The 24,911-nt window shown below is 38.6% G+C and overlaps 1 protein-coding gene across 3 annotated transcripts in view; it reads right to left on the bottom strand.

Annotated features, from left to right (window-relative positions):
• Nucleotides 1-24,911, bottom strand: part of LOC143259126 (netrin-1) — a 213,104-nt gene that overhangs the window by 89,968 nt on the left and 98,225 nt on the right. For all 3 annotated transcript variants that reach the window (XR_013032929.1, XM_076519994.1, XM_076519993.1), the window contains exon 2: nt 4,039-4,227. Coding sequence is in view for 2 of the 3 variants with exons in the window: in XM_076519994.1 (XP_076376109.1) it covers nt 4,039-4,227 (189 nt within the window). In the remaining variant the exon portion in view is untranslated. The remainder of the gene's footprint in view (nt 1-4,038; nt 4,228-24,911) is intronic.

Below are 24,911 nucleotides of genomic sequence, written 5' to 3'. Positions count from 1 at the left end.
AGTTGTGTGTTCATCTTTGCAACATATATTTGACTGGCAAAACGTTCTACAAATGGTTTCTTTAAGGATAAACTCTAGCACGGCACATTAAATATTAAAATAACGAAGCACGAGAATTAATCAACTTTGACGGACTACATCTCAACAACCGTGCGCGATATTTGAAAATATCGAATTGCGTTCGATGTTCTAAAAAGTATAAAACATTTCGAAGAAAGGTGCCGTTGTGCGACATTGGCTGAGAAGCGTCGAAATTTGAAATCGACTCCCGCGGGAACGCTTCGGAATCAGGCGGTCGTACTCGGAGAAAATCCGAGGAGCGAAAAGGCGCGTGGAGGGTTGGCCGAGGGTAATTAAACGCGTTCCGAGCTAACAACTCATAGCCAGGGATATGGTGCAATCGTGGCTTCCTTGTGCCCATGGTTGCCAGTGTCTCTGGCTCGCATATAAAATACAAGTGTCGTGCCGAGGGCTTGCGCGTGCTCTCGCTGCGAAGATAACGAACAGTCTGTATTCTCGTTAGCAGCCATGGCAGCCGTTAAGATAACAACGAGACACGACACTCACCGAGAGCCCTCGCGGCACGGAAAGAAGATTTAACGTCGTCTTAGGATAGTAGAACTTTCATAAATTAGTACCTAGAGCGAAGAAGCCACCCATCGACGCGGAATTGCGTGGGACGCGCGGACGACGTCGCCGCCACGTCGAGTCGCGTCCTCTCATTTCTCTCCGCCTATGAAACGTAACCCCGGGGCTTTCGTCGCGAATTAAATCCGCCGAACTGCCACGGGAACCGACGCCTTTGAGAAGGTAATTAACATCACGGTAACTGGTTTAAAGTCTGTTCAATTTTATCGTGTTCGGGGTAACGTGTTCGCCGGAGCGCGGCCACGAGGAACCCAGCGCGCCGCACCTACGTACTCGCGTCGATTCCTCCACTCTATCGATGTAATTTGTAATCGTCGCGAGGGAAGCTTGTTACTTGCACGTGCACGCGTGCACGCGCTTTTTAAAATTCTTTTTGAGCACCTTCTTGCGGCCTATAAATAGAAATATTAAGATGCTTCGCGTCGTTCGTCGGAAATGCCGCACAACTGCTGAGATATGTGACTGTTCGTTGAAACAGTAAAAATATTTTTATTGCGAGATTTTTTATGGGTGGTAGATTGAGAGATCGCGATAGCAGAATCGCGTCGAACAGATAGGAATAGATCACCACGACATCTGTGGCATAATTACCTTTGTGTTATGATTATGGACATCCGTTCTGGAATATTCGTTCTTGCGTGAACGATTCGCTTTGTACTATGCTTGTTAGAAGTATTGTTATCGTATCGTCGATACGATAAAGACGTATTTAACGCCTTATTTACCGGAAGCCTATTTAATAGGCTTTTCAATGATTGAGCTGCATGTAAAGGAAGCTCGGCAATTTTTATTTAAATAATAACTTTAGAAGCAGTTATTCCATGTTATTCGACAATTTCGTGCATCACGGATAAAATTGTTGTCGCTTTTGATCAATTTTTTAATAAATTCTCAACTGGTGATTTTTAGTTTTTATATGACTGTTAGATAACTATCGGTACACAAAATTAATGCATAAATTACGAAGAGAACACTTTATATTCTATCAATGTTGTACAAATCGATTGTTCTCTGAATCAATTTCTAGCGAATAAATACTTATTCGAATAACAGATAACTTCTTATTCGAGTAAATTCTTTGAATCAATTGTTATTCGATTGGATATTTATTCGATAGCGTCGAGTAAAATTGTATTCGTCAATATAAATATTAGGTTGTGAATTGAATGCAACGAAGACCATGAATCTGGACAAGCTAATGTATAGTTTGTTCGAAAACAATCCGTTAGGTTGGTCTAGAAGTTCGTTTCACATTTCATAGAGCTAGTTTCATTCAGTTCATACGAAAGACTTGATATGAACTTTCACTTGTAGCGAACAAACTTAAACGTCCTACCGCGAAATCAATTTCACACAAATAACGCCATTATATAGGCGTCTCGAGTCAAATTTGTAAAAGGGGGTCGTACCATAGCTCACATTTTTACAATAATGTGCAAGTGTCCAAATACTTATGCACGATAGTGTAACTGGTTCTTTAAGTTGAACGCGCTAGGATGTTTTAACGATGTAACGAGGACAATGGTAAAAGGAAGAGCAGAAGAAACTATAGAGCATAAGGGAGCGTCGCATTGATAAAAGAAATCTGCCCGCGTCGATAGTGAAGTGTCAACGAGCGTGATATCAGTTCTATCGTAATTCATGGTGAACAACTAATTTAGTAGGTGCGGAGGATCGTCCGCGGCCGCGAACGTACTAGACAACAAATCTACTGTGTTACAATCACACGAATGGAATGTAGTACGTGAACACAACGTATGTGCAGTGGATGCACACGGTGGTGGACTGCACGGTGCACCGCATCGCGGCACAGAGCGGCGCGGCGCGAGCATGAATACGTTCCGGCATGCTTTCTCGCGCCAGGAGATCGTTATCCCCGCGTAGAAGTTCTTCTGGTCCTAGACGAACCTACATAAATCGAACTTAGAGCCCGAAGATAGGGGACGGGGGGATAATCCCCGCTGGTAGCCACTTTGTAACAGTACCGGGAAACAGATGAAATTAATAGTAATAACGGGGTAATAACTGGATTCCACTCGCGGAACGAACGTGAGAGCAAACACCGACCCCGCTTGCTAACTGTCCGATTCACCGTAATCGAGTGTATTAAGCTGTCCTGATCACTGCGCATTTCATGGGTTTGCGTGAAAAATGGTAACATGGAATACGGAGCAGGAAAAAAACCGACTTGGGTAAAGATATTTCAACTAAGAAATGCAAATGTACTTGTGCAAATACTATTTCTCTCAACTGCGTTACATATCCTCCATTTGAAATAGTTATTTATTTCTGTATTAAATGGAATACCAGTTGAAATGCTTCGCTGATTTTACATATGTACAATAAGTATTTCAAGTGTATATTTTATATTGAAATAAATATTTTCCTTATTGTATGTAAAATGTGACACTTGAACATTATTTCCATGAAATTTTGCCGCCCAAGCAACTGCGGGCATATTTTGCATTTGAGATATGTACATTGTTTAAAGATGCTAAATGATCCAATTAGATTCATTAACTAAGGAAATATAAGAAGAAGCTGATTTTCCGAAACAATATGTGTTTGCACTTTTTCTAGAGGTTTGTTGAAAGTTAATCGTAAGAAATAGAATTTCATGGAAGCAAGAGTACTTTCATTAACCGTTTCCAATACTTTTTCGAATACATTTGCCCACGTCTGGCGAAGAACCATCAGAAGAATATCGGAACATGTTGTTTTTAAATCATTAAAATTGTTAAGTTAGCTATTGAAATTTCTTTGAAAAGTACACGCGTTTCTTTAAACGCAATATTTTTGTAAGATGTATGATCGTGGTCTCACGAGAATAGTGAAACGATAGGACAAAAAGTTGAACTGCAGCAGAGAAATTCCGTGAACAAATCGTATTAAGACAATAGCCGTTTGTCTCCTTAGTTATTGAATGACTCTCGTGTTATTAACCCTCGGTCAATGATGCATCTCTCTGTTCAAAACCAGTTATACAGAGAGTCTTCTAACGTGAGAATACCAGTTTCAGATCCGAGAAGGAATGCAATTATCACACCATCATAAAAAATATTGGTGCTCTCACAAATGCGCTCTTACAGTCCGATAAAATTTGTTACCCGTAATTGCGACGTGGTCCCAGTTGTTAATATCGCAAACATATCGAACCAGATAATATATCGTGACTCAATCTGATTAATTGCTCGACGTCGATTCCGTCTAGCGATTACTTTCGCGCGTACGTCGGGCGTCTCAAATGAATCGTGATTTTCAGCATAATTTCAATGAATCGTACACCAGCATGCAAGTAAACTTCAACAAGTAATGCCTGATTAATAGATCAGCAGTGATAGCCTCCACGAAATTAGCAGTGATTAATGTCTGTCAGAGAGTACTACTTACGTTTGCAAGCCTTACGGTGCGTGATCGATCTCGCTGGATCTCTGTAGTAACCTTCCCGACAATAATGACAGTGTCTTCCTGCTGTAAAATGCCAGCATTGCAGACAAACGCCTCCGCTGACACGACCCGACAGCTTGTACAGTTCCATGTTGAATATGCACTTTCTCGCGTGAAAATTGCAGTTGCACACTGAAACAGATATACACACGTTGGTTTAGTCGACCGTCCGCCGGCTAGTTCTTGCTTCATCTTTTACATTCAAATCCCGTCTAATTAACCGCGCACAGGAACGACTACGGCTCCACCGGTTCGAAGTTTGAGACGCTACATTTTCTAAATATATACGCGAGACTTTTGTAATTAGACTGCGAATGTTATGCATTTGTGGTAGAAATAACTAGTTGCAATTTCACACAGAAAAGAAATAATAGAATTTATTTGATCAGGGGTCGTGGTTGTTATAATCAAACTGTTTGAAACTATTATTATTTTCATTAAAATGTTTGCCATTATTGAGAGAAACTTTATTTTGATTATTTAAAACTAGACTGCGGAAGAAATTGGTTCATTGAAAATGGTTCATAGAGTCGACAGTTTATTTTGTGATTAGAGGATTCTAAAACTACATTGTACCAATATATATTTCATTTTTCCAAAATACAAATTTTCCTAGTGCAAAGGATTAATTGTACGAAACGTAATAAGTGGGACGAAAATGTCTTTTCTCTTTTAATAATTGTAACAAGATGAAAATAACGTGACAATATCCTTAAATTTTTCTAATGTCTTTACAGTTTTATATCGGATTTGTCAATTGATTTCATAAATTCATAAAAACCGCAATTAATTCGTATATAATTGGAATAAATTCTCCTTTGTCAGAAATACAGACGACGACTAAATCCTAGTCAGACGACGACTAAATCCTTTAGAAAGATGAACAAACTTTAAAGTCGATTTTCTCGAAAACGGAGCCTTGGTTAATGTCATACTCAAATTTGTTCTTATTTTTTCACGTAGAATCATCCCCTGCTCGGTTCTACCACGAATTTCGGCCCACTCTATATAATTATTAGATAATTATCAGAACGCTCTTTCCCAGCTATCTTCTAATTCATAAATTCAGAAGTCGGAACTGGATTTTTTTCTCTCATTCCTCTGCCATAAGCATTATGGCTTAGCAATTCTTCGCATATTATCTAGGCTAGGTACAGACTATAGCCACCCTTAAATGAAATCAATACGTCGGACACGTTTTGCCTTGCGAAACACAGGTGCTTCCTCTTTCTTTCGAGCCGTGGCGTCGGCAATAAAAACGGTCAAGGTATTGAACAGTTTTAAAAAATACATTGTCGACGTCACAACCAGACCGCAGATTTTATGCATTTATAGGAAAAATTGAGTAAACGAAATGCAGGAGAATTTCAGAATATGTTTACATTATTTTGAATCTATCGAAACTATTAAAAGAAGAGATACGTTTTTGTTCAACTATTCTTCTGTACAATCGATTTTGCATAAACGTCCGCAGTCTAGTTATAATACATAAAATCGTGCCCACTGTCGGCAGCACTCGCGAGCAACAAGAAATTATTTAGGCAGCGCAATATTCTCCAAAGTTCATTTGCAAATTCTATCAGATTCATCCCAATCTCTAAACCCTCGTTGGTCCACTACATGAGAATTCTGTGAACGAGACCCGAACCAACTTACGACATAAATACTCGATGTCATCGCTGGCTTCGTCTCCGCAAATTATTCAGCCACGGCGCGGACTATCGGTGACACCTGAATATCGATTGGCAGGGTCGAAAAGTCTCAGCGTCGAGCTCCGTCGACGGGAAAGAAGAGGAGATTTCGCGTGTATATCTTGATAACGGGTAACGGGCGCATTCACACGGACAGGAGACAACGGAGACACGTGTCACCATTCAGTAAACGATGACAGTTTTCCCGCGGCGACCTCCTCGTTTCCGCTTTGCCCGGTTTCTTCAGCTCGCAGATTGGCCGTCGCGGCGCGGCGCGGCGCGGGGCGTCGCGTCGTATCGAACACGGCTGTCCATTGAATTTCTCGAGAGAGAGAGAACCGAAGATGTATCTCGAGAAGAATCGTGCCGTAACTTCCTCTACTCGAGCACGATGCACCGTCGTTCTTCTTCGTGACTTCTTGAAAATGACGGAATAATTGAAAGGCCGCGGTGGCGCGGATCGAAAGACCGTAGAAGGAGCTGGAGGAGAAGAAAAAACTGTGGGGGTAGCAGGGTGGCAATCGGCAAGGAAGTTGCAATTTTAACGACCCTTCTTCCCTCGGCTTTGCTCGTATACAATCACTCGACCCAATAATCCGTGTGTCGAACCGCGCGTCGAGTGTGCTTTTATTTTCCGCTTTCGCTGATATGTACTACTCCTCGGACTCGCTCGGTATTCTTCGCTCAGCCTCCTCGGCGAATCGAAATATTGGGTTGCCGGCAAAAGTAATTTCGCTTCTGTGGATGCATTAATTAATTCGCCACGCTGGCGGCTCGATTAATCCGTTACACTGCTCCGTTTCATCGGATACATCGAACTCTTTTTCAATCGAAACGATTACGTTGTGAAACAGTGATTTGTGGACTCAGGATTTTTATGTAACATTTCTATACCCGGTTTTGCGAAAGATAGAATTATAATAATAACAGTAACAATAGTTTATTGATATTAACGGGAAAAATCCTCTAGTGTACAGTAAAAAATAAAATGTACAATTTTATACAAAGAATAAATAAGGTGATAGAATTAAAGAATTCTATTCTATATACAGTAAATTCTCTCCAATTGTCCCTCGGCTTGTAAATAAAAATGGACAATTTGTAAAGAGGAGATACAATTATTCCAGCCTCTCCTCTTTCCAAATTATCCATTTTTTTACAAGCTGAGGGACAATTGAAGAGGATTTACTGTAATCATTATTTTACATGTCAAATGAAAATAAATCAGTACGAATTCGAGATTACTTGCATATGATACTTGTTATAAATAGTAACTATTTAAATCTTGGTTGACAATTAAAATAGATTAAAGACAGGATTATTGCATTTTCTTTTTATGTATCGCTGCTCGTACGAAACAAAGCATGACATTCGAAGCTTTAAAGGCAGAAACATACTTATGTCATGTCAAGTGAAATCACGTGAAATTATAAGAATGAAATCCGTCCACGCGTGACAATATATATATGAACAGCGTGACGTGATACCGATCTGTTTCGAACAGATTTGACACAATAGCGATACGCATGCTCACACTCTTCCAAAGTCACATGATTTCACATGATTACGCGTGACGTGACATTAGTATGTTTCTACCTTATGACCTATTCATTCACGGGTTAAAGCATTACAATTCTAAAGCAACGACGTATAACACAGTTGCTTCAGTTTCAACTAAATGTATTTCGTATCTGTTGTAAATAGTAGAAAATGGATTAAATGCAGAATTATTGTATTTTTCTTTTAAGTATGGCTATTTGTAAATGAAGTGCGACGTTCGAAGTCTTCGTTGACCTATTCACGGTTTAAAGCGTTACAATTCTAAAACAATGACATACAGAGTTTTTCAACTGATTTTTATGTACTCGGATCATCCAGGATGAATGTCTGAAGTTAAGCGAAGCCAGGAGTTCCGTAAATTTTCATAATGTTTCGACTCTATTTAAAAGTTGATCGAGCCCCCGATAAATTGGTTCGGTCTATATATATTGTAATATCATTCAATTTCAATGAAGTGTTTCCCTTGAAACGACCGTACATCATGCCATAGCCGATAAATGTCGCCAGAATAATTTATTCTGATACTCGGTCATTAACGTTGAAGGTACTAATTAAATACCTACACTTTGATGTCCCTTCATTCGTGTATTAACGAGTACCCGGGCGCGGTCATTCATGTCGCACACTGATACACACAAAGTGACCCATTATTGGCGATAGAGTCCAGAAACAGATGATTCTCCATAGAGAAACCAGTCGAAAGTGAAGCGTAGCGACGTTCCGAAAACTTTAAGATGTTTCAGGCTTCGAACAACTTCTTAGATCGAATTGGTACGTTTTTTTTTTACATGAGAAATGAAACCGTTTAATTAACTAAATGAATGAGTATTTGTTGAATAGACAACGGAACGAGGAATAAGTTTCAAGCGGGAAAACATTCCATTTATTGTAACAAGAACGTAAAATGTGAATTGCAATAAAAATATAACTGTATTTTTTACAAATAATTCTTGAAATGTTAGCTGTCAAAATATGTAATGGCTAGATCGCGGATTTTATGCATTCATGATAAAAATGGTTGAATAAAATATCAAAATGTAAACACATTAGAAAAATTGAAGATCGTTGCTATCTTTTCTTCGATTTATTAGAGGTACTGAAAGGAGAAGTATATTTTAATTTCATTTCTGTTTCGCAGTCTAATAGTGATCTAGAATGAAGTTGACTAGTTAAAAAAGACAATTAATGCCTCTGTTGGTAAACAAACGAGATTACTTTCCGACTACTTTCGAAGTTGAAAATTGTATAATTACTGAACGTGTTCGACTAATTTCTGAGAATGGAATTACATACCAAATTCGAAATTGTTGGAATCAAGGCGATTGCCCACTTTCGACTGTAAACATGAAATAACATTTAATCTGGAAAGTTCGCCGCAACTTTTTCATCCAATTTAGAATTTAATGTTACGAATAAGAAACGGTGGGTGCACCGTAATTAACGGGTGTCGATGTGATAAAAATTGCAGCCCGGTAACGAAATTGTACGTAAATGGAAACGCAGGGGTAGCATTATCGTCGCGTACACGAAAAAACGATTGAAATCAAGCGATTTTAAAGAACATTCGATTATTTTACGAGATACGAGATTTGATGGACTGGATACGAGCAGCAGTCGTTAAATGCGAGCGGAATATAGCGTGTCAGATCGATCGAATAACCTCTCGATAGTTAATAACCTTGTTCAGCCACCGTCTGAAATTTCTCGATCGATTCCTGTTATTAAGCTGTGGCTGGCCACGGCTGAGGCCTCGGGTTGTTTTCGTAGAGGGAATCGCTGTAATTAGCGATTAACCGTCGTATAATCGATGTTCTACGTCTCCTGGATTTTCCGTAGCTCTTCGAACCACAGATTTTACGCTTTCGATTTCGCTCCGATGCGTTATACAACCTCTGGCAAAAAGTAAAACTTATAAAACGCAAAAACATTTTTAAAACTGTACCGAATAACTTAAATTTTTTTTGGACATGTTAGAGGCAAGTTATTGTTTTTATCACTCCAAGTAACAGTAAAATTAAAAAAGAAAGTGTCTTAATCATTATAGAGTAAATTAATCTCTTTAATATTTAAAACATCTTTGTCAGAAGAGATTCACAGTCCCGAAACAAAGTTTATGGGACAGAGTAATCTGATCTTTATACATAGTACGTGGTTTTACAAAAACCTTTTTACATATTCCTTCCGTGTTTGTTTTTCAATTCGGAACAGTTTTTCCGTTTGCATTCCATGTTTCACCGTCAAACAGCATTCGCTATCGGGTAGGAAAAATCACGTTTGACTTTTCGGAAGATGAATGTGCGCATTTTTAAAAAAAATCGCATGAAATAAATTTACAAACTGAATGTTTGCCTTGTCATTACAGGGTTTGCAAATATAAATTCTGTTGGAAAAGAATAACATTCGCGTTAAAAAGATGTGTACTACAAGATTTATTGGCTCACTTTGATCCGGAGTATGTAAATCGTTGCCTTTGACGATTTCAATAAAGTATCTCGCTGTTATACTAATAGGACCAGATCTGCAAGATACATCTTCGAAAATATGTTTCGAAGAGCCGAGAAAAGCTGATCTATCGTATAAATGTTTTATAGGAATTCCCATTTCCATAAATCATTTTCGAAAAATCAGGATGGAGCTGGTATAAAAATCAGAGTAATAAAAGTTGAACGAAGATTTTATTGTGTCTAAACATCTAGTAATTAATCGCTTCATTGAGTGGGCTAAGAGAATTCGCAGAGAATTCGTTGGGCCGTGTTTTCACTTGTGTGTATTCCATTTATTTCCCAGAATATAGGACCATATATTACCTGAACACGCACCAATAAGGTCGGCTAGCGCATGCAACATGTGCTTAATCATACCTCCGCGTAATAACTACGAACCAAGTGGAACGATCACACCGATATGATTTATGTGGCAGAAACTGATCAGAACTTCGTAAATACTTGACTACCCGCTCCGGCAGATCGGATAAACTACCCGGCGGTGCGCGTTCGCACACATTCCCCCTCTTTGGTTACAATCTTCGTTGGATCTCGATAATCAGGCGGATCGGCTTCACCAGATGCGCGATAATTATCGTATCGGGACGACAATTTCATTACGAAATTACCGGCGGGTAATATATAGCACGCGGAGCTGGCCGTGCGAACTGCTTCCTTCGGTTTCCAGTGTAGACCAAGCAGATATAGTACACGCGCTACTTCAATTACCGCGGAATTTTAATTTGCCGTTGATTAACACGTTCGGAGCCCCTTAAATAACCTACCCGTTTACGCTCGTTTTGTTCTTTTAACGCGTTTATCGCGGCTGCTTGGCGAATTAGTCAGGGTAACGTGAGCTACAAAATTCCCGCGTAGTCTTGTTCCAGATCGATTAAAAAATTAGATAAGTACCCGCGGTCTCGGAATTGATGATATAATACAAGCGATAAATCTCGGTACGGTTTGCTTGTGAATAACGCACGTGAATTGGAAACCTTATTCTTCGAACAGGTTTCGCCATCTCCTCCGACAATTTTACACGACAATTCATTTTATATGTCGCGCACAGTTTTTACACTTTCTTTCGAAATTATGATAAATATAATAAAGCATCAAAATTATGATAAATAAGGCTTTTGCAAAATAGCTGTAAAAGAAATGTCTTTTTAGAAAAAACAATTCACTTTGTACAATTTTATTATCATTCTCCTTTTATTCGAACAAAATAGAGCTTTAGGCATGTAGGTCTATGAGTCATTGATGTAGAGATATAATTTCTTATTCAAAGATTAGAAGTAGAAATGCAATATGAAAAATCAAAGTTAGTTAGTAGTAAGAAATAGTAGTAGAAATATAATATATAAAAGATAAAAGAATCAAAATATATGTACAAATGAGTAGTATAACACAATATTAAATTTTAATGTTAATGTTAATCGAAAACTTGTTAATTATATTTCCGTGGTCGATATAAGTACTGCTATCTATTGTTGATTTATGAAGAAATCGGCTATATCGATTTATCGATCGCAAAATCCTATGATAAAAATATATTTGCGGTGCGTAACTCATTTTCAAAGAAAGGACACACGATTGCTTTAAAAACTGTCCATATATCAACGCAGTTTTTAATATTGATAACATTGATAATTCGAGTAAGTTTCTTTTTAATAGGCAAAGAAGAGGCAAAAGTCTTGGGAAACTGTTTACCGCGTAATATTGAGCATTTAATTTCTGGGTAATGCGTTGAGTTAATTACGGACGACGGTGGGTTTGTCGCGACGCGAAGAAATCGTAGACAAATTGGTTTATCTGGAGGCACACTTAATTTTCCCCGTTTTCTTCACGATCTGGAAGATTACCCTGAAACGTCGTAAAAGTCTGACCCCGGAGGCATGACCTTTTCTATGGGGATGGGAGCGTCTGCTATGGTGGTCCGCGTGAAAAATCTCCGTCTCGTTTTTATATCATTCTCCGTGCTTTCACAAAGAAAAAATCAGAAACTGCTTTTTCAAGGAAATTCCTGTGTCCTATATCACGAAGATGTACATTTTATATTTCAAATTATCAGACTGTATTGGAAAACACGTTTGGAACAAGAGAAAACGACTAGATCTTAAATTACAAAAACTGAACACCGATTTGCATGAACGAAAATGAAATATGATTAAAATTTCTGCTTCGGAAGTTTGAATGAAATCAACATTTATGTACGAGATATTTGTATTAATATTATATAATACGATATTATATTAAATTCCAACGAATATTGTTACAATCTTTACCAAGAAATAATGATAGTATCATTGGAATCTCCATTTTGAATTATAATGCAACATGTTGGGTTATATTTCTCCACGCACACGAGTCGATTCTGAAACGAGAAATACATATTTTAAATATATTCCACAGGGATGAAACAAAACAAAAAACGAGTAATATTTTAGACGTCTCGCGTTTGCGACAAGGAAGAAACACCTGCAGTGAAGTTTCAAGCTAATTTACGTCACGCCTGTGGATGCAAGTGCGCGTCTCCTGTAAACGTAGCCCGACCAACTTCCGGGGTGAGAGGTCATAAAATCTCTGAAAATTGTTCGACACTTAACCACGTTCTCGACCCCACTTCTTTATTACAATTTCAAAATCGTCGTAACGCTTTAAAGTTCGAAATATTTCTAAAATTATGCGACAAATATTTCCACCGACATCTATGCAGGTTCTGCTTCGCGTGAATTATTTTATTGTTAAAGGTACTTTAGCATGCTGCGAAATTTTAAAATCCGTGTTTTCAAAAGTAACGTAAGAAATCAAAATTTCACGCCAGCTACAACTATAATCGAGTGTTTGAATTGTCGTTTTGCTAACAAAACGTTCGACATAATATGATAAAATTGCGAAAAATGAGAACAGTAATCAAAAAATTCGATGAAGCGTCCGCCATGGTGAAGTAGAAAATCCCAATGGTGTCAAGTGCACAGAATTCCAAAAGTGGTGTGTAGCTCAGGAATGAACACTCGAGCGATAAATTAGGTCAAACGGCGCACTGTTTCGCACTTAGATCAAGCGAATACGGTTTAATGATTGCTTTTAGTCGATGGAGCAGTAATTAGAGCCATTCTCGGCATATCGGTCCCCAAGGGCGGTCTATTGTCACAGAAGACGCCGAGAACCACGGCCCGGGGAAATTTCAATTCGGTCCATATAGTTGGCTGCACTTAGCGAACTTAACCGAATTACAACCTCCGCACACTTCGCTTTTGTCGAAATGAAGAAGAGGCTGCGCGCAAATTGCCCCGACGCAATTTAGTCTTTTAAGTACGCCGCGCGTACACACGGCATCCGTGATTTTCACAGCTCCACGCTGTACCGCGATATGCTCTGACGAGAAGGCCATCAAGGAACAGAGCTTTGCGTACAATGAATATTCAGCTGAAGTCGGGTTATCGAGCAAAAGTTCCAGCTACGTGCATTGCTAATGCAAAAACGTTGGGGAACGTGCACTCTCTGAGAAACATTCTTTAAGTGGGTACAGTAAATTCTCCCGAATTGACGCTCGGATTGGAAACAAAAATGGACAATTTGGGAAGAGCAGATACGATTATTCGTGCATTGCGGCTCCTTTTTACTGCAAGCTCCTTTGAGCTGCAAGTCTCGATTAATCGTACCTCCATTTGTCCTCCATTTTTATTACAAACTGAGGGAGATTTAAAAATAAATTAGGGAGATTTTACTATACTCATAAAACTTGGTAATTCTAGTGTTAAAGTCTATAGAACAATTAACATCTTTGGAAGGAGTATTTTAAAAAGTATGTTGAACAAAAAATTGACAAGTAAAATTATAAACGATCCTAAGCATACTCACAATTATTTGTTCTTCTTAGTAGAACGTATCAAGTTTTTTTTCGATATTTAAGAGGATAATTGAACTGAAATTTTTCGCATTGTAACTGAAATTTTTGCAGCTCCGTTACCATGAAAAGAAGTAGGCATGTTTTAGAAAAATTGATAAAGCCGTAAACGGTTCTAAGCATCGTTAACTGTGTGTAATAATCATAATGGACCGCTATCAGAGCGTTAATCTGTGCCCCATATTCGCTACATTATGGAGATGTTTAATTTACACGTTTATTTTCTCGTGTAAGTACTCTCGCGTACCACCAGCAGTTTTCACACAGTCATTCACACTGTAATTACAACACAGTGGCTGATGAAAAGATAGCAAAAAAAAAAGGGTGAATGTTTTAGATCTCGCATATGTTACACGTTCATTCCAGAAAATATACACAAAACACCATCTGTATGCAACGTGTTTCAGTCCTCGTAGTTTATACAATTCGACGTCTCTCTTATTTTGTTGCGGTTTGTTGTATTTTCTTAACGTGCGACATTCTAAAGCAGACACGATTTCTTAAATGAATGTGTAAAGTTATGGGAGCCGTGTGTGATGTATTCAGAGAGAAGAAGAAGAGAAGTTAAAGAATTCGTAGAACAAAAGCAAGAACAGTATTTAATGTTAAGATTCAGCAAAAATATGAATCACAATATAATTTAAAAGAACGAAATATATCAAAAACAAAATATAATCATACAATTAACTGATTTTGTAAATACAGGTACACGATAAATATAAATTCTTTTCCTTCTAAAAAATTACACTATTACCTCGAAATTGTTAAGAGAAGAAGTAGAGTTTTGTTGTTTGAGTGATAGATGAATGTTGCGACCGAATTTGCAATCAGTGTGTCATAATCAACGGAAAATGATGTATTACACGTTATAAAAAAAATCCGACTGTATTTACATGATAAATCACAATTTTGTTGGAATATTTTAAGTTTAACATAATTTCTCAATGCTAAAAAATATTCACACCACAGTTCCTGCATTCGTTCCTAGTTCTGCAACATTTCAGCTTTAACGTAAAAAGAAACTCGTCGTTCTTCGATTTTCACACAATTCGTCGCTTTGCCCCATTGTACGCCACTCGAACTCGTTCGCCCCGAAATCAACGATCATCAACGAAGCTGTTTAATTAAATCTTTCAATATCTCATCATAGTTCCGTTGCTGTAACGCGCGACCGCTATCGTCTTTACGACCCGAGAATCCGACAGAGAAGAACGTGCCGCAGCTTCCGAAGAAGGAGAGAGCTTCACAAAGGTTTCCTTAGGTAGCCCTTAGGAAAGCTAATTCGATGTTAGGGCGATCCGTTCGGTTGGCTCGATCGAAAAGCGGCTTCGTTCGGAATTCCCTTTTCTTCCCGACGGGACGCGACGCGACGAGTCGGCGCGGATCGGCTGAAACGATTCCCATTAAATTTAAGCTCGTTAGCGGAGCCGGACAACATGACGTATCACGTGTTCCCGGGAACGACTACTAAACAGTGAAACGTCGGGAAGGCCTCCTCTATCCTTTCTAGCTTTCAAAGGAGATCCGCCGACCCAGGCCAGGTATCATCGGCTCCGGCGAAGTTCAACGGTGATTGCCAGCTGTATCGATAAGATCTGATACAGACACTCGAGTTTTCAAAGGCTGCGAAAGGTCACGAACCCTCCTCGCCGCTGCGCCGTGATACTTTACGCGATCCGATCCCGGTAGTCAAGGTTCCGCAGATCCGCTCCGCGCCAACTTTCGTAGCTGAACCGTTAGACTGTTTTATTTTAACCATTTAACCCCCTTTCCGAGAGAGAACATCGGATTACCGTATGGAAAGGAGAACTCCTATCCGAACGATCCGCGCTGCGAGTTAGCTGGAATCTCCATTGTATAAACTAACCAGCCGAGACTTTCGTAGAAAATGCGTGCTGGAGTTTTTTCAAGTGTTCCGGCAAAAGAATTTTACTAAAACTCGCTAAACATCGAAGTCGTGGCTGTAGCAAAGATTTCCAACGGACCATTGATCGAGACTTTATTTACTGCGTTCGATCAGCTATTTCTTCGAGAATGTTGACGCATAGCATCGGATTCTTCTTTTACCATAGCAATGAAACAATTTAAATGTTTAATATTGTCATTAAGATCATGAATGGGGTACATAGAAGATCGGCACCTTATGTTTCGCTTGTTATATCGTTCATTTTTAAGATATTTTCAGCCCGAAATTTTGGTCAACTTCGTTCAGTTTTTATTGAAAGGATTACTTGATGCCAAGTGAAATACCTATGACAGTTTCAATTAATCATCGGAAACTAGATGGTCGAATAATGATATTTATTTTGCCCCGTCATCCAAGCGTTAATCAAACATTCCACCGTCTCCGGAACCCGTCGCCAACGTATCTTTACGCAAGTAGGATGATTGCGGAGTTTTCTTACGGCGGGTTGCGCGTAAACGGGAAGATAAAGCATTGCTTAGCCATTGCACAGGTGTGATAAGAAGAGCATTAAGCTTGATCCAGACTGGTCCGTTTGTTCACGCGAACAAAACGACTCGGGGCCGAAGACGATGGCGACAGCGGTAGCGGCTCGATTTTAATTCCCGTAATCCTATAAGCCCAGTAACGTGATTTCACGCTTTCAGATTTCACGTGAGTTTCGTCCTGGGGCACGCGTTTCAGCAATCAACTCGAACGCTGACCAGCGTCTCCTATCTAGTTAATGACTTCCTCGACGATGCTCCGGTAAGAAACGACTGGCTGTTTCGAATTACAGTTACGTTTAAAGGGCCGAACAATGGAAGTTTCTTCTTCGCGAACATTCCTAATGAATAGAGTGCGCATCCCTTGGCGATATAAAAACTTTCCTCGAGCAATTTGCGAAGACCGAAGTTGAACGAAAATTCGCTCCCTTTCTCGATGATTTTAATCGCGTTTATCTGGATTCGACGTTTATCTTAATTCCACCTTCTTTTTTTTTATCTCGCTGCGTATCTAACAGGCGCGTAACTGTTTCTAGTTGGTCGTTCTTTATCGAACCTTCGTGTCGGACCCGTTACGAAAATTACGAACGGACACCTCCTCTGGATTGGAATAAAATTCTGCTCTTCTATCAACGATATTTCAACATCGAAGCAGAGATTGGCACGCAATTTGTGATAAATAGACTGCGGATTTTATGCATTCATTGTAAAAAATTATCAAAGACAAAAATTGTCGAGAGAAAACACAGAGACTAGAGAAAACATTGGAAGAATTTGAGAATGTTGTTATGTTATTTTCGATCGATTGAAACTATTAAAAGAACGAATACATTTTTATTTATCTCCTGCTTCATACAGCTGCTGAACAAAATTGTTTTTCTGCACAAAAATCCTCGGTCTACTGATAAGATGTGTTGAGCGTCTATTAATGCTTTCTTATAAGAAATAATTTTGTGTCGCGCGTTGTGTTATTAATTATATTATTACAATTAATGAAACGAATATTCATATGCACGAGAGTTACTTGTCCGACAGCTTTCGATTTTTCTTGGAGACAACAAATAAACGTTTAAGGTGAAAGCGATCTATTTATTGGTTTATTACTAGTTTATCGTTACTCAATGATCTGTGTAATGCGTGTAAAGATCTATGATTACTCGTTGACATAAGCTCGGACAGGTGCCAGTAGGACAGGTTAAAGGGATAAACATTCTTGTGGTTGTTTACGTCTCGGAGTAAGTCTACGGAACTATCGAAGTCATTTTATACACATACTCCGAGTTAGAATAAATACTCGATCGACAATTAAATGAAAGGAAGAGAGCGTTTTTAACCCGAGAAAGATAACCTACGTCGCAGAGGCGCCTGCGAAGACTGTTGATTTTTGTTAATTTTTCATGGAGGTCTAGTGATTTAAGTTTAAAATTACTTAAAATATAAAAAAATATAATATAAATGCATTTTATTTTTACAATAATGCCAAACCTTTAAAATGACTAGATTAACTTAAATAAATATCCATTGTTAGTATAAAATTGACGCCTTAGAAAAGCATGCGCCTCTGAAGCGTATGGTTATCTTTTACGTACGTTGTCATATGGTTATCTTTCTAGGGTTAATAAAAGGGTACGGACAGAATTTGTATAATTGTCGCTAATGCGAAGTAATTTAGTGAAATTTGCGCTTGCATACAGATTGGCACTCACGTGCAAATACGATGTTGCCAAATTGTTGGAACTAAAACAGTAAAGCATGTACATTCATGTTTTACGTTCTACAGAAATTTATTCATGCGGAACCATCATCCATAGGGCAGAATCACCAGTTACACGCCGCCACGTAGATTCCGCCACGTAATCCAATTATAATTACATTTGACACGGTCATTGTGTATCTGTCAGTTCCAACACGCTCCCAATGTGAGCATTCGTTTTCGTAATTGAAATTCTCTTCGATCCCCGAATCGGTTATGGTAATAAGAAAATAATAACGCCAAGTTGGCCGGAATTGTTTTCGATGTTAGTATAACGGACACGCAATAACCCTCCGCGCGAACCGTGCGGGCACAAACATCATTTTTTTTCCAAGCACACCTTGGAAATCACGTGCGTTCTATGTACGTGCGTACGTGTGTCCGTAAAATGTGATAGAGGCCAAGAGAAATGAATATGATAAAAACGTTCACCGTCGAGTTCTTTGATTCCCTAATGCGCGACACACAAGTCCATTTGTTCTTTTTTACCTTTTTACTTCGTTTATCTTCGAAATGAAACTTCGTCTTTATAATTTATTACCTGCTCTGACCGCGGACAAAAAATTATTACGATCACGTTAGTTTCGACAGATAAATTGATAGCACGTCATTAAAGTTTTTATGTTTCGCATCGCACGTTTAATCGTGCTCCGAACGAGTAACCTCTATTTCCCAACAATAAGTACATTTGCAAATAAATATTGTAGCTGAAAGCGTTTGTTCCATTATGTATATCGCACGAAATCATACTAAAATATCACCGCGATCAGATTGCAGATCTGTAAGGAAAACGCACTTTCCTATCTCATTTTGCGAAAAGCAGAATTCAAAAAATATATGCATCTATATTTATTACTGTGTTAATGATACAGAGAAGTTGAAAGCGTAAAGTTAATTACCTTTTATTAACGTGTCAGTTGCACGCGCAGCAAATGCATAAAACACGGAGTTTAATTGTAATATACGAACCCATATGTTCTTTTGAAATGATACATTTGCGACTACATGTGCAACTGAGCATTCGACAGCAGTCAGTACCGCGGAAAAATTAATTTGCTGCATGAGCTCAGAACGACAAATTGCAAAATCTGAGTTTCTACCTTTTTGAACAATTATAAATTAACAACGTTACTACAGAGTCGAACGTTTATGAATGTTCGAGGTACCGAAGAAACAAGAGTACAGTTTTCATGCTCGGACGATTTCTTCGAGAAAGAAATTTTTCCTTAGGTAAAAAATATATTCACAAAATTAATTTCTAAATATTTGAATTTGTCGTAAAAAGAACTGTAAAAAACGCGTACTTTCAAAACTTTATCTTCAAAATTACTGGTAGCTGATGTGTTTAGGGTTATCCTCCCCCCACCCTTCCTCCCTTAAAACAGAAAACGAAATAATTCAGATGTAAAGAGTGTACCGAAGAACTTTACTTGAGAAAAGTCCATATTTAAGTAACAGTTAAATTCCAGTCCCGCTTCGAATTAATTTCTCCAAACGGCCGATAAAAGAGCCGTTCAAAAACACGGTTTACATATCATTGAATCCCGCATGTAGCGGCGCATAGGTGAAAGCGAGGATATCAATATTCGACTTCTTCGGTCTCGGATGTTCATAATGTCTCCATAAAACACTCATCCGACAAATTGGCGGCGGAAGCCGCGCCGTTGTCCGTCATCGGGAAGATTAGCCACGGACAGATATAGTACGTGGAACGTCGAGTAAACACACGTGACCGTATCCTGTATATTCGGGAAAGCGTAAATTTACGAGCCAATAAATTATCGCGGCACGCCTATCGTGACACCGCTTGCAAAACGCTAACAAGCCGTTAACGGCGTCGCGCGACTACCGACGTTAATGAGAAACGGCATGCGTGAAAAAGGGTCCACTGAAATTTTGACGTGGCGTGAACGTAAAACAAACAAAAAAATAGCCGAGAAAGAGGGGGCGAGAGTGCGAGCGTGCGAGCGAGCGAGCGAGTGTACAGAAAAAGGAACGAGACGGGATTAAAATTTTCATATTTTATAAGCCTTCTCTGACCGCGCGCGTCGCGATGCTTGAACGAATATCGGATACACCGCGCCGCGGATTAGCGAACGTTTTTCAGATCGGATTAGCATTTAATAGCCGCGCTTATCGTTTTATAGTTTATATACGCGGCCGCGGGAAATTCTCGACTGAGCGTTAATACGTCCATACTGCCGTGCATGGATTATGGTGATTATAAACACAAAGTTAACCTTCCGCATTAAATTCGTAACACGTCGAAGTCGGTAGATACTTTTTAGCCGGAAATATTTTCAGAGGTTTGGGAACTTTGATCAACGCTGAAACTATCGAGTCAGTCAAAATGACTGGTTTCTGTATTTTCCTTTTCTAATTACTGATATGTATTATCAAAACCTAAAAGGATATATTATAATAGAAATCGTACGAAGTTGAAATTAATACAATTTTGTTATCGTTGTAAAACAGTATACATTAGTCATGTTTGGGACTCGACAATTGTAGTGTGAAAAACGAAAACGTGTCAATCGTTGTTTCACGATTAATATTATATAATTATTTATTTTTACATATAAAGGATTATATATAACCTTTTTAAAGTGCACGAATAGTTTCATGTTATAATATCGTCCAAGAGTAGAACAATATTTAATATACTAACATATTCAGTCTTTCATGTTAATTTTCCACTTTCCTGTTAGAACTTGCGGGCTAAGATCGTTCCAAAATCTAGTTAATTCGAGACAATAAGCTAACAACCATAGACTGTCCAAATTACTGCCCTCGTCCATCTCTCGTGTTGATTCGACACATTTCTCACAAATTCCATATGAACAGTATGTTCTATACTCCATTTAATTAGATAAGTTGGGCAAGTTAGATATTAAGTTAGAGCAATAATATTGTTATGCTTTAACGTAAGCATTCAGATCCAGACCTAAGATCTTTCTGTAATCTTTATACGAATAAAAATCCTTATTCAAAGGATCAGTAGTCCTACTGATCTTCCTAAAGGGTGTCCATTTTTTAGCGTTACTCTTCAATTTCGCGCCATTTAAATTTTGTGTACTAGATCGCCATATATTGACAAGCGTAAACAAAACGGTAAACAAAAATGGAGAAATATTCGATTCAATAACTCCTGTTTAACGGTAAAAACCTTACAACACTGATTTGCTGTCATTGTGCGAATTGAACACCAAGGAAGAAATTACATTGGGAAAACGAGAGGCGGATGGGGATTAACACGTTCCGTGCCACGTGTACCATCGATGGTACACGCTTGCATGTTTACTTAGTGAACTGAACAAATTGTTTACAAGAAATTTAGAACCGAAGAATCAATTTCCACCGCAAGAATGGGCGTTGATAAGTTTTTGTTACGTTGTTATGTGTACGAGAATTAATAATTGCACGTAATACATCAAGTTTTAGTAAAATATCAAAGTGTGAAGATTCGAGTAAAAAAAGCTCGGCACGGAACGTGTTAAAATGTTGCAAAGTCGTATGCAGAATTTTCCGATCGACCAATAATTCTCGATGAGAACCGGAACAGTTAAAAAACAATGAGATACAGGCGAGTAAGATCCGATAAAATGGTAGGAAGCGAGTCGCAACGAGTTCTTTCGCCGCTGATTCGATAATGGGTGCTAGGAGTAACGCCATAAACGACACGCCGGGGCAGCGCCGGTGTCAGTTGTTCACCATTTTCATTACAAATGGTCTCATCCCGGGACACGTGTTTGTTTATGTCGTCGTCAGTCGTGCGCCGTCGTTGCTACTAGCTCCAAGCACTTACTGCAAATGTATTCCACGCGAGAGGCATGCGAAGTGGAACGACTTTACTATCCCTCCGCCATTATGGCTCCTCTCCGCGGACTTATATTACGTCAGGACGTTGTTTATTCGACAGGGACAAACACTTGCTGCGACCGCGAAATATCAGGCGCGCTCGCTATCTTTACCCTATCGATGAGAACGCGTAAACGTTCTTCAGTATCGACGCCTTTACAACTCCCGGCACTTTTATCCTCCGGTTCCTGAAAGCTACCTTTCCAGGGGACGTTAAAATTTCATTCTGCGACGCGACGCCCCGGCCCTGGGGTCTTCATGGTGACAGCAGAATTTGCTGCATACTGATTCTTGCTACTGTATTGCCGAACACAGTGGCTCACGAAAGCGTACGAACATTTTTTGAGATCGAAATCACTTTTCTGGAATTGGACCGAACGATCCGAATCTCTTTGAGATGCTACAGTTTATTACGAGTTTTTATTTATTAGTATTTTTATTTACTACTACTTTACTGGTCGATGCCTAATTATATTTCTTTTAAATTGTAATTAGATGAAATGATAACAAAAATTAAATTAATGTCACATGTTTAGTGGTAATTTTAGTACGATCTCTTAAAAATAATTTCACAATCGTAATCTCACAATTTTAAACAAATGCAACAAATTACAACAATTCCATAGAAATTAGAAATTTCACTATATTGGAAAATAGTGTACACTGATCTTTTGATACATGGTCAAGATTAACCACTTGTACTACGGTTTTTTTCCTACGTTGATTAGCACTTCTTTGTCTGTAATCAATTTTTCCATGAGAAATATAATTTACATTTATTGTACGACAATCTCTATTTTGATATTTAAATATTGATAATAGGAGATATTAGAACTTCATTTCTACTTAACACTAGATTTTCAGAGAATTAAAAGCAGCCGTTTTATATTAGTTTATAAAAGTAACAATGAGACATCTATTCTGATTTTTAACGAATTTTATTGTAATATTTGCCGCAGATAACATATATATTGCATAAATAACTCATAAACGTATCTTTACAATCTGAATAATCGTAAATTGAAAAATCAGTGACCCATCAGTTTATTGGATCCCGCAAACTTAGTGTAATTATTGTTACAAATAGACTGAATTTTTATGGAAAATAAAAATTGTCTGCATCAATTGCAAGGAATAGAAACCGAGTAGCAAGTTCATTCTTCCTGTAATCATTTCAATACACTAAAAATAATACATTGACATTTTAAAACGCTTTTAATCTTTGAACTGTTTTAAATGATAATTATAAGACAATTAGTTAAAATACAACACTCTGTAGACCAGTTTGAACAGCTTGAAGCAACTCCGACGAAACAGAACGAGGATAGAACGTTCCAATGATTAACGCTGAACAGTATTATCGGCTCGCCTCGTCGGCACTTGTTAAGCTTTCTTTCCGTTCGAGGTTCGGAAAAACAGGCTGCGATCAAACCGTCAGTGGCTTATCGGTCTCGAGATCGTAAATCTGTTACTTTATTTCTTCCCTTATCTCTGAAGATGGTGCAAAACTGGCGGGCCAGTAGTAAAGCCCGAGGTACGTAGTAAAAAATAACAAGGTCATTCGGCGGAGCACCGGCGCATAGCGAGGGTGAGCCGGAGAGACCGTACACTTTATTCTACCATTCTATGGGACAGTCTTCGGCGTGTGATACCGAAAAATCAGTTTGTTAAATGGCCTGGAATCTGAAATTGGTCTGGGTTCGTCGTGGCACGAGCGTGGTCCGCCCAATCCCAGAATCCTTGGACACTTTCTCGAGTAGATAAACCAAACATCGATTGATCAGATGGCCGACTAACGTATGACAGAAACCGCACGGTTTAATAACGAGCCACGCTGATACCTTGAATTGCATGAGTTTCTGCTTAATGGAAATATATTATATGCGGTTCCCATGGAATCGCTGTAATAGTGTTTTAGATATTTAAACGCACTCTTAGTGCGATCTACGAACGCTTAACTCCCACACGATCCTCGTTTAGAAGGATCTTCATGGTCTTCTTGGTCATTTCTGACCTGACCATTTACATAAAAGGAAATTGACCACGAGCATAGCTATTCGTTTATTTAGAAGGTCGGGAAATTATTTTCGTAATATTTAACTTCGCTATCTAACCACTAGCATTCAAAATTCCTTCTTATGTAATTTGAGTTTAAACAAAGGATTTATGCAGAATTTTATTGAATACTGGAAAGTTAATTTAAAAGGCCTGTTGTTGGCTGAACTGACTAGCAACAAGAATTTGTTTAAAAATATATTCCACAAAGTTTGATTGAATTCTGAGCAAATGTAACGATAAGATGGAGCTGAATGAGACTTATTGTAACATAAATCAATTTTTGGAAACACAGCCATCATATCGCCATCATTTTTTAGCAAACAAGAATTACATCAGCGCGTAATGAAATAATTTGACATAATTGTCGATTATAATGAGTTTAAACACTTTGAATAAATATCGCGGTTAGAGAGAAAGAGAGAGAGAGAGAGAGAGAGAGCACGGTGATTTCTATACGAACCCGCGTAACCCGAGCCACGTGTAACGCGGAAATATGTTTTACGGTAATTTTGAGAGAACATTTCGTGATTTTTAAGAGACTTAAGTACCGGCCTGTATTACCTGTCTGGCTCTCTAAGGTGAAAGCACGCGGGAATATTACCATCTAAATGGTTAACATTATAATGTTATGTAAAATGTTATTTTACCGGGCTTATAAACCACGGTCGGGACAAGAATGCTCGTTATATTCGCTGCATACTTTGTCTGAAGTTTTTTGCTAGCACATAAGGTGGGCGTGTTTCACAATATATACGTTGCTTAAATGATTCTCGCCACTCGGAGCTCAACTTTTTCTAGCTCCAGTATCACTTTGAGACTGTCCAAATAATGAAGACTGAGAAGTACAATGTGAAGATCGCATAATATAGCGACATACCACTGAAATATATTTCGAATGTTTACGACAATGCTCAGAACTCTCGACAATATTTTTCTCCGATTACGAAAAGAAGCTGTAGTTTGTACATTAGGGGTTCAAAGTCTGCAAAAACTCGCACATGGCTCGCACATTGCTTCGTGTTCCGATTCTTAAAAGTTGCTTCTTTCATTCGCAT

Source organism: Megalopta genalis, chromosome 3 (assembly GCF_051020955.1).
Source record: "Megalopta genalis isolate 19385.01 chromosome 3, iyMegGena1_principal, whole genome shotgun sequence".
In the NCBI taxonomy this organism is placed as follows: domain Eukaryota; kingdom Metazoa; phylum Arthropoda; class Insecta; order Hymenoptera; family Halictidae; genus Megalopta; species Megalopta genalis.
Note: the sequence above shows the minus strand (reverse complement) of the source record. Positions and strands in the feature narration are given on the sequence as shown.